Source organism: Nyctereutes procyonoides, unplaced genomic scaffold, assembly GCF_905146905.1.
Source record: "Nyctereutes procyonoides isolate TBG_1078 unplaced genomic scaffold, NYPRO_anot_genome, whole genome shotgun sequence".
Taxonomy (NCBI): Eukaryota; Metazoa; Chordata; class Mammalia; order Carnivora; family Canidae; genus Nyctereutes; species Nyctereutes procyonoides.
This window is the reverse complement of record NW_026575031.1, coordinates 9,306,924-9,324,699: the sequence shown is the minus strand read 5'-3', so window position 1 is coordinate 9,324,699 and position 17,776 is coordinate 9,306,924. Positions and strand designations below refer to the sequence as shown.

General features: G+C 37.0%; 1 protein-coding gene across 3 annotated transcripts in view; it reads left to right on the top strand.

Moving 5' to 3' along the window:
• TTBK2 (tau tubulin kinase 2) overlaps positions 1 to 17,776 on the top strand; it is a 184,178-nt gene that overhangs the window by 117,168 nt on the left and 49,234 nt on the right. For all 3 annotated transcript variants that reach the window (XM_055316791.1, XM_055316792.1, XM_055316793.1), the window contains 3 exons: positions 5,727 to 5,792; positions 9,850 to 9,942; positions 10,549 to 10,674. In XM_055316791.1, coding sequence (XP_055172766.1) covers positions 5,727 to 5,792; positions 9,850 to 9,942; positions 10,549 to 10,674 — 285 coding nt within the window. The remainder of the gene's footprint in view (positions 1 to 5,726; positions 5,793 to 9,849; positions 9,943 to 10,548; positions 10,675 to 17,776) is intronic.

The window sequence follows — 17,776 nt, the reverse complement described above, 5'->3', positions numbered from 1 at the left end:
GGTTTTCTGTTTCTTCCTGTTGCAGTTTTGGTAGTTTGTGGCTTTCCAGGAATGCATCCATTTCTTCTAGATTGCCTAATTTATTGGCGTATAGCTGTTCATAATATGTTTTTAAAATTGTTTGTATTTCCTTGGTGTTGGTAGTGATCTCTCCTTTCTCATTCATGATTTTATTAATTTGAGTCTTCTCTCTCTTCTTTTTAATAAGGCTGGCTAATGGTTTATCTATCTTATTAATTCTTTCAAAGAACCAACTCCTGGTTCTGTTGATCTGTTCCACAGTTCTTCTGGTCTCGATTTCATTGAGTTCTGCTCGAATCTTTATTAACTCTCTTATTCTCCTAGGTGTAGGATCTATTTGCTGTTTTTTCTCTAGCTCCTTTATGTGTAAGGTTAGCTTTTGTATTTGAGTTCTTTCCAGTTTTTGAATGGATGCTTGTATTGTGATGTATTTCCTCCTTAGGACTGTTTTTGCTGCATCCCAAAGATTTTGAACGGTTGTATCTTTAATCTCATTAGTTTCCATGAATCTTTTTAATTCTTCCTTAATTTCCTGGTTGACCCTTTCATCTTTTAGCAGGATGGTCCTTAACCTCCACTTGTTTGAGGTCCTTCCAAACTTCTTGTTGTGATTTAGTTCTAATTTCAAGGCATTATGGTCTGAGAATATTTAGGGGACGATCCCAATCTTTTGGTATGGGTTCAGACCTGATTTGTGACCCAGTATGTGGTCTATTCTGGAGAAAGTTCCATGTGCACTTGAGAAGAATGTGTATTCAGTTGAGTTTGGATGTAAAGTTCTGTAGATATCTGTGAAATCCATCTGGTCAAGTGTATCATTTAAAGCTCTCTTTGTATATGTTGTGCTTAGAAGACCTATCTAGTATAGAAAGAGCTAGATTGAAGTCACCAAGTATAAGTGTATTATTATCTAAGTACTTCTTCACTTTGGTTATTAATTGATTTAAATATTTGGGATCTCCCACATTTGGGGCATATATATTGAGGATTGTTAAGTCCTCTTGTTGGATAGATCCTTTAAGTATGATATAGTGTCCCTCTTCATCTCTCACTACAGTCTTCGGGGTAAATTTTAGTTTATCTGATATAAGGATGGCTACCCTTGCTTTCTTTTGAGGACCATTTGAATGGTAAATGGTTCTCCAACCTTTTATTTTCAGGCTGTAGGTGTCCTCCTATCTAAAATGAGTCTCTTGTAGACAGCAAATAGATGGGTCCTGCTTTTTTATCCAGTCTGAAACCCTGCGCCTTTTGATGGGGTCATTAAGCCCGTTCGCGTTCAGAGTTACTATTGACAGGTATGAGTTTAGTGTCATCATGATATCTATTCAGTCCTTGTTTTTGTGGATTGTTCCACTGAACTTCTTCTTAAAGGGGAATTTTAAGAGTCCCCCTTAAAATTTCTTGCAGAGCTGGTTTGGAGGTCACATATTCTTTCAGTTCCTGCCTGTCTTGGAAGCTCTTTATCTCTCCTTCCATTTTGAATGAGAGCCTTGCTGGATAAAGTATTCTTGGTTGCATGTTCTTCTCATTTAGGACCCTGAATATATCCTGCCAGCCCTTTCTTGGCTGACAGGTCTCTGTGGAGAGGTCTGCTGTTACCCTAATACTCCTCCCCATAAAGGTCCAGGGATTTCTTGTCTCTTGCTGCTTTAAGGATCTTCTCTTTATCTTTGGAATTTGCAAGCTTAACTATTAGATGTCGAGGCGTTGAACGGTTTTTATTGATTTTAGGGGGGGATCTCTCTATTTCCTGGATCTGGATGCCTGTTTCCCTTCCCAGATTAGGAAAGTTTTCAGCTATGATTTGTTCAAATAATATTCTGGCCCTCTGTCCCTTTCGGTGCCCTCGGGAACCCCAGTTAAACGTAGGTTTTTCTTCCTCAGGCTGTCGTTTATTTCCCTTAATCTATCCTCATGGTCTTTTAATAGTTTGTCTCTTTTTTCCTCAGTTTCCCTCTTTGCCATCAACTTGTCTTCTATGTCACTCACTCATTCTTCCACCTCGTTAACCCTCGTCGTTAGGACTTCTAGTTTGGATTGCATCTCATTCAATTGATTTTTAATTTCTGCCTGATTAGCTCTAAATTCTGCAGTCATGAAGTCTCTTGAGTCCTTTATGCTTTTTTCTAGAGCCACCAGTAGCTGTATAATAGTGCTTCTGAATTGGCTTTCTGACATTGAATTGTAATCCAGATTTTGTAACTCTGTGGGAGAGAGGACTGTTTCTGATTCTTTCTTTTGAGGTGAGGTTTTCCTTCTAGTCATTTTGCTCAGTGCAGAGTGGTCAAAAACAAGTTGTATTGGGAAAAGGAGAAAAAGAGAGGAGAGAAAGAAGGAAAGAAAGGAGAAAAAGAAAAAAAGAAAAAAGGAAGAAAAAAAGAAAAAAAGAGAAGAAAAAGAAAAAGAAAGAAAGGAAAAAAGGTTGGGGGAAGCAAGCAGTAATCAAAAGAAAAAAAAAGAAAAAGAAAATCACGGGGATGTATCTTCTGATTCTGTATACTTTAAGTCCCTTGACTTCCCCTGGAACTTGTCCGTCTAGCTGGTCTTCTCGGGAGGGGCCTGTTGTGCTGATTTTCAGGTGTTAGTACTTGGGGGAGCTTCTCTGCCCCCTGCCTGGTGCAGGGCTCAGTGGGGGTTGTTTATCCCATGAGGCCCCAGGAAGAACAACCGCAGTGGCGGGGCGAGCTCTCCGCCCTGGAGTCAGCCCCCGCAGTAACTCCGGAGCTCTCCTGAGGTCTGCAGGGCCTGGAGGCTCCTGGGCGGGGCAGGAGCGTCCTTGCTGTCCTGGGCCCTTCTGGCCTCTGCCTGTCCCGCGGGGAGGCCGGATCTTGGGCTGTGTCCCGGCGCCCTGTGCTCCGGGGCCTGCGCTGTTGGATTCGCGCTCCCGCCCCGCAGCCCCCTCCGCGGAGCCGCTCCCGAGCCCCTCGGAGCTGCTCCGGGTCCCGCTGTGCGCGCTGCAGCCCTTAGGGAGCTCGGCGCACTCTCCTGGGCGCGCAGGTGTCTGTTAGTGTCCCAGGGAGCCCGAGGGCATCCCCACCCTCCTGGGTCCTGCTCCAACTCCCTGCGAGCCCCTTTCCGCCCGGGAAGGTTGGTGCCGCTCCTGCTTCTCCGGGACGGGGCTCTCCTGTCCTGGGGACACTCAGCCCGGCTCCTCGCGGGGCCCCTCCCCCTTGGATGCCTTTGGTTTCTTTATTTCTTTTCTCCCCATCTTCCTACCTTGATCGAAGTGCAAACTCTTCTCACTGTAGCATTCCAGCTGTTCTCTCTTTAAATCTCAGGCCGAATTCGTAGATTTTCAGGATGATTTGAAGGTTATCTAGGTTATTTGGTGGGGACAGGTGACTTGGGGACCCTCCTCTTCCGCCATCTTGCCCTCCCCTTTCTATAATCAGCTTTAAATTAGAATTAGTTGTATATATGGTTGTTTTCCCCAGATGGATTGAGTTGTCTTTCTGCTTAATGGTGGTTGAATTTTCTTGACCTGGCATTATTTCTTTGATGAGTCATATCAAGATCTTTCTAAATAGCTGATCTCTCTTTAGCTTAACCTTTCCCTTGAAGAAGCAAAGTCAGATGCACTCTTAACTGGAAAGAGTCCTCTTTGTTTATCTTGGCTAGAATCTATCAGGGAGATGTCTATGTGTCTGATTAACTGTGGACTGGGCTGCAGAGTGTGGTAATATCTCTAGAGATTTGGATCCTTACAGTTACTGGAATGAAAATAATTGGGCAAAAGTACATACTACAAAAACATTTTTGTCAGTGAAGGCTTTTGTCAGGTAATGAATAAAAGTACAACCAATGAAATGTTAGTGAAAAGGGTTCATAGTAGGTTTTCATATATAATCCTATACATTCTTTGTCTAGAAAAGAAATCTGTGACCTCAAAGTTCCATCGAATTGAGAATATTAGATATTCTTGTTGGTTGTGCTATCTTAGGAAAATATTGATGTCTACTGATTATGATTATCAATGAATGGCAGCTAAGAAAAGGGATTTAAATATATCACAGAAACTTTTGATTCCTGAGAGTTTTCATTTAATACAAAGAATATTTTTTAAACAGTTAACTCTTAAGACAAAAACAAAAAGGAGTAATTAAATAGGGAAGAGAAGGGCAACTGGCTGGCTCAGTCAATAGGACATGTAACTCTTGATCTTGGGTGCAAGCCCCATGTTGGGTGCAGAGCTTACTTAATTAAAAATGAAATGAAATGAAAATTTTAAGAAAGGGAATACAGAATTCCATGAAAGAAGAAATAGAAAACTAACTTGAACAGATAACACGTAGATTACAAAAATGATCAAACAAAGGAAAACACATATATCATAGCATATGACAAGAATGATTCTGATAGCTAAGGATTTTTAAAATAACATTTATTATAGTCTTTTTCTGACTATAAAGGTAATACATCTTAATTGAAGATAATTAGAAGTTATTGGGAGAAAAAGTCTGCTAATGGAAATTATTGGCTGTGATCATTTTCATGTTTTTCAAGTTTTCATATTGAGCTGTGGTGCCATCTGTGACTTCTTAGGGTACTGACTTGATGCTTGTGAAGCAGTAGAGTAGAAACAGGGTATGATTTTAATCAAAAAACCTTGGTTGATTTGGTTCTATCACCTACTAATTCTGTGTCTTCAGATAAATTTAGATAACTATCAGAGCCTGTTTCTAGGTCTGTGAAATGAGCAAGACCAAGACCTTGCCATTACAGAGTATATAGTTCAATGGAAGAAGATAGGCAGTGAACAAATAAGTAAAAATGTAAATAAAATTGATTTTAGGGAATTAAAGATATTGTGAGAAAAAAATAAAGCAAAGTAAAAAAAGAATGGAGTGGCATTGAAGGGGGATGGGTAGTATTTTAGATTAGGATAATTAAGGAACACTTCTGAGGAGGGGACATTTGAGCAAAGGGCTAAGTGTGGGATAGAAGAGCTAGTCATGGGAGGTATGTACAGAAATGGTTTTCCAGCTGGAGAGAATAGCAGAATAAGCTAGAAACATAGTTGATTGTAGTAAAAAGTGTAAGTACATCCATTGGAATGAGGCCAGTTTGAAATCATGGAAATCTTATAGGCCAAATAAGAAGAGTTTGGACTTTATTCTAAGTTGAGCTCTCCAGAGCTGGGATCATGTATTCTTCATGTTTGGGTTTATTCCCCATACCTAGCATGTAACTGTTAACCAGTAACTTGATTTATGAATATATGAACTGCATATATATGTATATGGAGGGATATAAATTGCCATCATCTTCAAATTGAGTTTGAATGAAATAGCCAGGACATGAAGAGGCTGGCATCTTTACTTAGAGATTCCTTGTGGTCTTATTATACTTAAATGTAACCAGAGCCTGCATATTAGTGTATATACTACAGTGCTTGGCATGATTCTGGATATATGAAAGCATTTAGTGTTTTCTAATGTATAGAATTTATAATAAATGCTACTTTATTTTAAAATGTAGTAGAACAAAATGGGGCTCACTGATAATTAAAATGTTAGTAGTTTTTAAACATGATTTAGAGATATCTAATTTTCTGTAATTTCACAGTAAAAAATTAGAAATTTAAGTAGTATTTTATTGTGACAGTAATGCATGTTTTTCCCATCTACTTCATGGGCTCAGATGTGCTGAGTCTTTTGCTATTTGAAGCTTATTTTATTACTCTTTGCTTGGTTTTGTTGTAGCCTCGAGCTGTGGCAGGCTTTCGAGGGACAGTTCGTTATGCATCAATCAATGCTCATCGAAACAGGGTAGGTATCTGAACTAGAGTCATATCTAAATATGCTCATTACTTGATTCAGATTGACTTTTTTACATTAGAGTACACAAGTATTGAAGGTGCTTGGGCGCAGAAAGTAAGGTATTAGTAATACTAATGTACCATAGTGTATATAGTAGATAATAGATGTGCAGGTCACATAAAAATAATGTATTTGCCAAATAGATAATAGCTCTGTGTGTGTGTGTGTGTGTGTGTGTGTGTGTGTGTGTGTGTAGGAAACCTTGTATCCTTAATTAGGTAAAAGTATTAAATTTATAATAGAATTTTGAAGAAATAGAACCATCTGTATTCTAATCTTGAGAAGTTATTTGGGAACATCATACTATCAATACCTAATGAAATATAGGGATCATCATTTTATCCGTAGTATGCATCTAATCTGTGATAACCCTTCTCCATTCAGTGTTTTCTTTTCATGAAGATCTCAAGTACAAACAACTTCTAAGTTTTCATCTTCGGAAATTATACCTTTTGGGTTAAATTTTTAAAGTCTCTTTTTTGCTACTTTTGTTCTCTATTTTTTTTTCTCATTCTGAACCTTAACTATGAGTAGGCAAGGTGGGTATTTTATGAACTTTCAGTTCTTGAACTTGTCTGGTTGGAGCTGAGAAATTTAACATGTGACTGCTTGATAAAATAAAGAGAAATCTTTTCTAGATCTTGTGTTGCCTTGTTTTTGTTCTGTGAAGCCGAAATTGCCTTAATGAAAATTTGACTAATGCTAACTAACTATAGTAGGAAGAGTATGTTATGCTATAACATATAAGTTAATTTGGTTCCTAATAATATGATTATAAATTGAAAATAGGAAAAGTATATTTATCAGTGTATGATGTAGGACTCTGCCAAGCATTTCAGCTAATTTGGTTTGATTCAATATTATATTAACTTATGGCATCCAGTCAGGGTGCCTGTCTGGCTGGCCTAGTCAGAAGAACATGCAGCTTGATCTTGGAGTTGTGAGTTTGAACCCCATCTTGGGTGCAGAGATTACCAAAAAGTAAATAAACTTTAAAAAATTATGGCATCTGGTCAATTCTTCTGTCTTGAAAAAAAAGTCCTTTTATTTTCCAGAAACATTCTTAAAAGCCTTTAGAATTACTAGTCTTTCTAATTAATTCTATTTAAAAATCTGGTCAACATTGGAATCTTTGAGATAGGACACTCTTTCTGAGATAAGCATAAACATTTCCAGAGATGATACAGCTTTTTAAGCATTTCCAAAATATCTAGTAGAAAGATTATATATTTTTACTTTTTTTTTTTTTAATCTGTAGAGATCTCTTATAAAAGCTTTTCCAGCCCATGGAGTGCTCTTGGAATTAACTCTGTTAACCTTCATATTATTTGCTATTCATCTGATCTTGGTAGAGGAATTTGATAATGTCTGTCAGCAGTTTCTACCTTTCTTTTCTGCTTCTAGCACACTTGAAGAGAAGAGTAGAATGCTTTACACAGCTTCACAGTGGTTGTTAGCTTATGTGATAATGTAGGAATGAAACTAGTGGAACTTTCAGAGGTACTTGTCTAATTTTTAAAAACTGCTCAGATAATTCTAGTATACTTTTTTTCTTCCCTATTCTGTGACCTTGATTTGATAATTTCTAAACATAATGTCCTCCATTTCTGGTTTTTTTTTTTTTTTTTTTGTATCTTAATCTTAAATTCTTAACATGAATAATTCCCAGACCAGTAGAGGACTTTTCAAAATACTTGAACTCTGTCCACTACATTATTGTCCTACATCTCAGTCCTTCATTAATAAATGTTTTATTTCAGTAATTTGAAGAAATTCTGTCTTCTGGTTCTGTGGTTGCTTTTGAGAGGATCTTTGTTCATTTAGTTGTTATTTTGTATTTACTTTGTCCTTTTTCTTTGACTATTTTAGATATCTTTTGTCTTTGCTATTCAACAGATAAGTTGGAATATGCCTAGATGTGGATTTCTTTATAATTATTCAGTTTGGGATTTGTTATGCTTCCTAAATCTGAACATTCATGTCTTTCATACATTCTGGAAGATTCTCAGACATTTCTTCTTTAAATATTGCCTCTTTCCCCTTCTTTCAATACCTCTTTTTTCATATCTCAAATTGATGTATGTTAGATCTTATTCTGTCTTCCATGTCTCTTAAGTTTACTCTCAGATTTTCTAACTCTTTTATGTCTTTGTGTTGCGTTCTAGATGTTTTCTTCAGATTTATCTTCGAGTTCATTAATTTTTTTTCTGTTTTTTTTTTTTTAAAGATTTTATTCATTTATTCACAAGATACACTGAGAGAGAGGCAGAGACGTAGGCACAGGAAGAAGCAGGCTCCCTGCAAAGAGCCTGATTATGGGATTCCATCCCAGGACTCCAGGATCACAACCTGATCCAAAGGCAGACACTCAACCACTGAGCCATCCAGGTGTCCCTTTTCTGCTGTTTTTGATCAGCTTTCTAACCTAGCCATTGAATTTTTAATTTCTAGATGTTCAGTTTGGTCCTTTTTGAAATCGAATAGGCCTTTTTATTTTTTTAGATAGGATATTGTTCCTTTCTCATAATTTTGAGTCCATGTTTTGGTTAAGCATTTTAAACATTTTTATTTTGTGCTCTTTATCGTATAATTCCATATCTGAAATTCTTGGATATCTAATTCTGCTGTATAATTTCTCTTGTCATTAGCTTATGATAGCTTGCTTCCTAATGTATTTTATACTTTTGAATGAGCTTATATTTCGTGGGCCTTTATCTATAGGACTTTTGTGAGGCTTGATTTAAGGGTGCTTTTATCTTGAGGATTTTCAGTTGCTTCTGTCATTACTGCAGGACAGGATCACCCAGAAAACAATTTCTGGACTTGATTTCCCAGTGGTATAAAGTTAAACCCCAAATCTGAGTGAGGGGCAGGCCTGTAGTAACAAATTTTCAGGGCAATTTTTTAAACTACTTACTTTATTCCTTTGATAGTGGTTAAATTTTACAGAAAAAAAATTATTGCAGTATAATGTACACACCAATATTGCACTAAAGATAGTCCTTTGAGGGTCCTAGCTATTTGGTGAGGTCCTAAGGGGAAGTGTTGCAGGTACAACTCCTGTCTTTTGTAGACTTCATACTTTTATACCTATCCCCTTCTTGATTGTAAGAACCTTGGTTGACACAGCCTGTACCAGATGCGTCTAAAACCAAAGCTTCAGCATCAGCTTGCTTCCCTTGTTTCCAGCTTTCTTTTAATTTTGGCTTCTAGGATTTGCTTTAATTCTTTTTTTTTAATTGTGATAAAAAACATATCACATTAAATTTACCATGTTAACTTTTTTTAAAAGTGTAGTTGACACACAATGTTATATTAGTTTAAGGCATACAACACAGTGATGCAACAACTTTGTATCTTATGCTATGCCTGCTCACTGATGTAGCTACCATCTATGTTAACCATTTTTTTAAAGATTTTATTTATTCATGAAAGAGAGAGAGGCAGAGACACAGGCAGAGGGAGAAGCAGGCTCTATGCGGGAAGCCTGCTGAGGGACTCAATCCCAGGACTCTGGGATCACGCCCTGAGCCAAAGGCAGATGCTCAGCTGCTGAGCCACCCAGGTGTTCCCTATGTTAACCATTTTTAAGTGCACAATTCAGCAGTGTTAAGTATATTCACATTAGTGTGCAACAAAGTTCTATAAGTTTTTCATTTTGCAACACTGAAACTCCATATCCACTAAATGCTAATTTACCCTTCCCCTTTCCCTCAGCCCTTGGCAATCACCTTCCCTTGTTAATGAACTCATTTATGAATTAACAGGCTGTTAATTATATTTCCAGTATTTCTGGGGTTTTGGGTGTTTTTTGTAGCAAAAAATATTTCATTATATCCATTCTGTTATATAGATTGTTACATACCTATGTAGATATATGTACCAGAAGATTTTAGGGGAAATATATTCAAAATTTTAAGAAATACAATGGTTAGTCTTTAGGCAGTGTCATATACACAGAAGGAATAGTAATGTAATGTGAATGAATTCTGTTTTACTTATGAAGGAAATGGGAAGACATGATGACCTTTGGTCCTTATTCTACATGTTGGTGGAGTTTGTGGTTGGTCAGCTGCCTTGGAGAAAAATAAAGGACAAGGTAATTTTGGAAATATCAGTTTTGGTAAGGGAAGGAATAAAATTTTCTCCTGGGTAGACATAACAGATAAGAATATACTCACATATAAGAACTAAAATTAAGCTGATATTCAAGCTCTAATTAATGTTACAATTTTTTCTGTGTACATGGAGAATACTCATTTAAGTATCTATTAAATCATCACTTCTGATACGATTTCTGGCTTTCTCTCAAAACCTTTCTTTCCCCCAGATCTCCTTTTTCTTTTTTATAAGTCACATAAGCTTTTAAATTTTAATTGTTACATTATATTGTTTAATTTGAAAACTGAATATATGTGTTGATTTAAAAAAGTAGACTAGATTTAAGATCAACTCTTTATTTTGGCAAACTGTCAATTCACTAATGCAGAACTCTGTGTTACCCTTTTGGTTATGTATTACAATCCTCCCAACCCACCCCCATAGAGCAGTGTACATTAAGCTATTAGTAAGAGCTCAGTTCTTGCTTGATACATAATTACCCACTATCTCATTCCCTACTACCCTTGAGACTGTTACTGAGAGACTGTTAATGTGTAGCTGCCAAGAGAAATTGACTTTGGTTCCTGTTCTCTTTACTTCCCAGGAGCAAGTAGGCTCTATTAAGGAGAGGTATGACCACAGGCTTATGTTGAAACATCTCCCTCCAGAATTTAGCATCTTTTTGGATCACATCTCCTCTTTGGATTATTTTACAAAACCAGACTACCAGGTAATCATCTTTGTGGGTTTTGTGGGTTAATTCTTCTCTCATTTAGTCTTTGTCTTCACTTGTTACAGCTTTGAGGGTATTGTATATGAGTATGGGAGACCCCTAGAATGTTATTATTGTAATACATCCTGAGAAATTGCAGTGAAATTGATGAGGCCTGCGTGTGTGTGTGTGTGTGTGTGTGTGTGTGTGTGTGTGTGTCCTCCCTTCTGGATGGACATACTTAATTAGAGTTTAAGGTTTATTATTGAACAGATTTTCCTGTTCCTGCTGTGATTCATTTGATATATAGAGCTGCTGATAGTTCAAATTATGTAAATCCTATAGCTAATTTGTTGACCAGAAGGAAATCTCCAGCTAGGTAATGTATCTGCTGAGGGCCTAAGGGCTGCAATATCATATGTTAAAGTGCTATGGAACAATAATCAGTGAAGATTATTGGCTCCATTTTATCTGTGGTCAGTGAATCATTTCCTTAGGGTATCCATTAATAAGGCCTTATAAGGATTGACTAGGTTTACCACAAATTGCACTCTTATCCCCAACCAACTATATTTCAGAAGATTCTGTTGCTCTCAGGGAGAACTTAGAGCTTAATGCAAAATAATCCCTACCACTGAACACATAAATGAAGCCACACATAGATTAAAATAGGCATACGTCATTTCATTGCATTTGCTTTATTGCACTTTGCAGATACTGCAGTTTTTTTTAACAAATTGAAGGTTTGTGGCAACACTGCATTGAGTCCCATAATTTTTTGAATACCTTTTACTTATTTCATGTTTCTGTCACAGTTTGATAATTTTTGAAATATTTCAAACTTTTTCATTGTTATATATGCATAGTGATCTATAATCACTGATCTTTGGTATTACTATTGCAATTGTTTTGAGGTGCCATGAACTCTACTCACGTAAGATGGTAAACTTAATCCATAAGTGTTGTGCATGTTCTGACTGCTCCACTGACCAGCCATTCCCCATCTCTCCCTCTCCTTGAACCTCCCTTTCCCCTGAAACACAAAAATCCTGAAATTAGGCCAATTAATAATCCTGTAGTGGCTTCTAAGTGTTCAAGTGAAAGAAAGAGTTGCATATCTCTCACCTTAAAGCGAAAGCTGGAAATGATTAAAGCTTAGTGAGGAAGGCATGCCAAAAGCCAAGGTAGGCCTCTTGTGCTGAACAATTAGGTTGTGAATGCAAAGGGAAAGTTCTTTTTTTTTTTTAAATATTTTTTATTGGAGTTCATTTTGCCAACATATAGCATAACACCCAGTGCTCATCCCATCAAGTGCCCCCCTCAGTGCCCATCACCCAGTCCCCCCCACCCCCTGCCCACCTCCCTTTCCACCACCCCTTGTTCATTTCCCAGAGTTAGGAGTCTCTCATGTTCTGTCTCCCTTTCTGATATTTCCCACTCATTTTTTCCCCTTTCCCCTTTATTCCCTTTCACTAATTTTTTATATTCCCCAAATGAATGAGACCATAAAATGTTTGTCCTTCTCCGACTGACTTACTTCACTCAGCATAATGCCCTCCAGTTCTGTCCATGTCGAAGCAAATGGTGGGTATTTGTCGTTTCTAATGGCTGAGGAATATTCCATTGTGTATACATAGACCACATCTTCTATATCCATTCATCTTTCGATGGACACCGAGGCTCCTTCCACAGTTTAGCTATTGTGGACATTGCTGCTTTACACATCGGGGTGCAGGTGTCCCGGCATTTCACTGCATCTGTATCTTGGGGTAAATCCCCAGCAGTGCAATTGCTGGGTCATAGGGCAGATCTATTTTTAACTCTTTGAAGAACCTCCACACAGTTTTCCAGAGTGACTGCACCAGTTCACATTCCCACCAACAGTGCAGGAGGGTTCCCCTTTCTCCACATCCTCTCCAACATTTGTTGTTTCCTGTCTTGTTAATTTTCCCCATTCTCACTGGTGTGAGGTGGTATCTCATTGTGGTTTTGATTTGTATTTCCCTGATGGCAAGGGATGCGGAGCATTTTCTCATGTGCTTGTTGGCCATGTCTACATCTTCCTCTGTGAGATTTCTTTTCATGTCTTTTGCCCATTTCATGATTGGATTGAAAGTTCTTGAAGGAAATTAGAAGTCCTACTCCACTGAACACATGAATGATTAGAAAGCAGAAGAGCCTTACGGCTGATATGGAGAAAGTTTTAATGATCTGAACAGAAGATCAAATCAGCCATAACATTCCCTTAAGCCAAAGCCTAATCCAGAGCAAGATCCTTACTCTCTTTATGAAGGCTGAGAGACAAGTTTCTAAAGAAAAGTTTGAAGCTAGGAGAGGTTAGTTCATAAGGTTTAAGTAAAGAAGCTTTCATTATAACATAAAAGTATAAGGTGATGCAGCAAGTTATCCAGAAGATCTAGCTTCTGAAGGTGGCTATTTCACTAAACAACAGATTTTCAAGGTAGACAAAACAGTCTTCTATTTGAAGAAGAGCATCTAGGATTTTCATAGTAAGAAGTCAGTGCCTGGCTTCAAAGTTTCAAAGGACAGCTTCACTCTTTTGTCAGAAGTTACTGCAGCTGGTGACTTGAAGTTGAAACCAGTGTTCATTTGCCATTCTGAAAATCCTAGGGCCCTTAAGATTGTGCTAAATCTGCTCTGCATGTGCTCTATAAATGAGACAATACCCAGATGATAGCACATCTGTTAACAACATGATTTGCTAAATATTTTAAACCTACTGTTAGGACCTACTGCTCAGAAAAAAAGATACCTTTCAGAATATGACTGCTCACTGACAGTGCACCTGGTCACCCAAGAGCTCTGTTGGAGAAGTAAATGAGATTAATGTTGTTTTCATGCTGTTAACATAGTATCCATTCTGCAACCCATGGTTCAAGATGTCGTTTCAACTTTCAAGTCTTACTATTTAATAAATATATTTTGTAAGGCAAAAGCTGCTGTAGATAATGATTCCTCTGATGGATCTGGGCAAACTAAATTAAAAACTTGCTGGAAAGGACTCACCATTCTAGATGCCATTAAAGACATTGATGATTCCAAGGGAAGAAGTCAAAATATTATCACTAACAGGAGCTGGGGGAAGTTGATTCCAGCTGTCATGGATGACTTTGAGGGGGTGGAGGGTTCAGGACTTGAGTGGAGGAAGTAACTGCAGATGTGGTGGGAATAGCAAGAGACCTAGGATGAGAAGTGGAGCTTGGAGACGTGACTGAATGCTGTGATCTCATGATCAAACTATAATGGATGAACAAAGAAAGTGGTTTCTTGAAGTGGAATCTAATCCTTGTGATAATGCTGTGAAGGCTGGTGAAATGACAAGGAATGGTTTAGAATATTCCATAAACTTAGTTGATAAAGCTATGACAGGGCTTGAGAGGATGGACTCCAGTTTTGAAAGAATTTCTGTAGGTAATATGTTATCAAACAGGATCATATGGAACAGAGAAATCACTTGTGAAAGGAATAGTCAATCAACGTGGCCGACTTCATTGTTGTCTTATTTTAAGAAATTGCCACAGCCACCCCTGTGTTCAATAACCACCACCCTGAGTAGTCAGCAGCCATCAGCATCAAGGCAAGACCCTCTACCAGCAAAAAGATTACCACTTACTGAAAGCTGAGATTTTAGCAATAAAATATTTTTAATTAAGGCATATGTACATTGTTTTTTATAGACATAATACTATTGTATGCTTAATAGTGTATGGTATAGTATAAACATAACTTTTATATGGACTGGAAAGCCAAATTAATTTGACTCACTTTATTGTGATATTTGCTTTATTGCAGTGGTCTGGAACCCAACTACAATATCTCTGAGCTGTGCCTGTAAAAATTATGTATATTGGTTTATCGTTTTTATCTACAAAGTACAACACATAGACTTTTCTGTTGAAGGAATTTTTACATTCTGCAGTGTTGTCAGTTTTCCCAGTCAAAAGACTATTAGCAGCACAGTGAACTTATTTATACACAATAACTACTGTGTGAAATGGCAGCTTTTGTATAAGATATGAACAACATAGAAAGCAGAGAGGCAGCATACAGTCTTGGTTCCTTAGAGGCCTTAGGTGGGTGAACTTCTCACCTTTCCTATATGGCTATTTGTATTAATAACTCTAACAAATGGAGAAAATACACTGTATACAAGGTGCTTTGGAATATGTTCTTATATATATATATTTCATACATATTTATGAACAGAGTTTGTATTACTTGTAATAAAACAGTGAAATCAAACCTGTAATGCTAAATTCAGGACGAGCTGGAAAATGTTCCAACTTTCCTGCCGTAGGTGCAAAATTTTTTTATTGATAGGGATTGCATGGGAGCAAAAGAGTTTAGCAAGCAAAACAATTTTTATCACATCCACCACTTAGTTATGTCTGTAATCTAAAGAAGACTATTGTGTTCAGTAGCTTAAGTTTGAAACTTAGATTTATAATTAATTAAATTTACATTGACAAATTATTCTCATGTTTTTCATTTGGACATTCTCCTAGGGACTTCTCTGTGTTTTTGTCACCTAATAACAAAATAAAGTATAGTAATTTTGCTAATTTTGGAAGAGAGAGAGCAGGTTAAACTTTTTTTTTTTTTTGTTTTTTTTTTGCTTCACAGATTCTATAAATAATCTGGTTCTTTCTTGCTCTCTGGTATTTCAAAGCAATGAGTGGGAGAAGAAGATAGGTAGAGAGGAGAAAGATGTTGGTGTGACTGCTGTGTTCTGATGACTAGTAATCAGTGTGACATCAGGTTCCAAAAAGATCTGAGCTCTGTCTCTCCCTCACAGAGCCGTGCTATGGACTTCATTTTGAGAAAAATTACTCTACTCTGAATCTGAATGCTCTTGTGAACTAATGCTGTCCATATGGCTAATTTTACAGTTTGGTATCCATTTGTGAATTTGAGTTTAATTACTATTCTTTTTAAAATTTTAAATTCCTCATAGAAAAAAAATCCTCATTGGACAACCATGTATATGAAAACAACAAATTTCCTCCATCAACAAGCAAAAAAGAAAAAAAAACCACCAATATTTAGCATGACTGGTTTCTTAACTACATCAAAGGTCAAATAACATTATATCTTATATGTTCTGAGCCAAGTCTAAAGTGAATATATTTTATAATCTAATTGTTATTATGCTGCTTTACAAAGCCACTTTCATTTTGAATGTCTCTGCTTTGTAAATCTTTAAAAATCAGAGTTTTTTTTTTCAAGATTTTATTCATTTATTCATGAGAGACAGAAAGAGAGAGGCAGAGACATAGGCAGAGGGAGAAGCAGGCCCATGCAGGAAGCCCAATGTGGGACTCAATCCCAGGACTCCAGGATCACAACCTTAGCTGAAGGCAGACGTTCCACCCCTGAGCCATGCAGGCGTCCCAAAAATCAGTTTCTTGCCAGAAAACCTTACTATCTTAACAAGTTGCACATGACCAGTACCTCATCCAGGAGCCCGCTAGTGCTCCCTCTGATAGCAGATGCAGAGAAGAGCTTTTTTGTTCTCTACTAGGAATCTTTTATTTATGCATGTCTCAATTAGAATAATGGCTGACACTTGCTTTTGGATACTGTTACGGTGTTTTGGGAAATTAACATCCAAGTTTATCAGTACTTAATATTTATGTATGAATGTGTCTTCCCAGCTTGCTTTTATGTCCTGGAGGTACAACCATGTCTTCTTTTTTTTTATCTCACACCATCCTCGCACTATGCCTGACACTTAAATTTTCAACAAATGTAAGGAAAAATTGAACCGAATCTTAGATTGTCTGATAGTCTCCTACTTAGGAAATCTAAGAAAAATCAACTTGTAAGTGCATAAATACTGTTTTCTATATGTTAAACTAAACTAGGTAAAGCTATCAGAATTATAGCCAAGATTGAAAGAGATCTTATAATTGATATTGTTTTTATTATTAGATTCTGAAAGAATATAGCAACTGTAAGAGACAAAAAGATGCTGGGCTCTGACTCTCCTCAGGTTAATAAAATTCTATAGATTTATATACAGGCACACAGAAACACATATGCATGAGTGCATGTGTAACTGGTGAAATCTAATAAGCTCTGTGGATTGTACCCATGTCATTTTCCTGATTTTGATATTGTACTCTAGCTATTTAAGATGTTACTATTAGAGCACACTGGGTGAAGGGGATTTCTTTGTACTATTTTTGTAATTTTCTATGAATCTTTATTTCAGATTTAAAAAAAAAATGCTGGGCCAACATTTCAGAAATGCAGATAGTGATCAAAAACATTCAATTCTGTTGTGACCACCTTATAATATAAACAATCCTTTTTAAAGTGTTTTGAGAAAGGAACATGACTCTGAGGAGTACGTAGGAAAATCTTAGCCTCGAATTCCACCACAAGACTCCACTGGTAGGTGACACAGTTACTAGTTAAGGGGAAACTAACAGCATCAGATTGGATAAAGAAGAACTCTTGGTGCTTTTGCACAGTAGTGTCACAGTAATAATACCCATCAGTGTCACAGTAATAACTGGGTAGTGTTATTAGTCCCATTTTATGGAGATGTAGTTTAGACCTGTTGCCCAGGAAAACTAGTGGTGCTGGAAGTGGTGTCTGAAACCAGTTTCTGACTCATTCAAAAACGCTCAAGCTCTTTCCATTTTTCACTATCTTGCCTTCTTTGAAGAGGTGGCCACAAACACAACAGGCACTGTAAAATAAATACTAACATGACTGATTAATAAAAATACAGTGAAAGAACTAAAAAGTTATATGAAAAAATACTAAAAACATTGTTAGTAATTAATAGAATCGTGATCCTGACATAAGAACATAAAAGTATCTTTATTAGAGTGTTATGTTAAGCATTTTTAGCAAATTGAGAAGACTAATAAAACCTATAAATATCCACAGTGTTGGTGAGCCTGAAACTAAAATGTGTATATCAGCTAGTTCATACAGTGCCACAACATTGCTAAAATCAGAGGATATGATAGAGAGGAAATCCAAAGCTGACTAAACTTATTAATCTTGTTAATATTCTTTCCAGGCTTAGAAATGGGACTGTATAAACAGAGATTACATCAAAATGCAGCAGGCTTGCCTCTTGCTT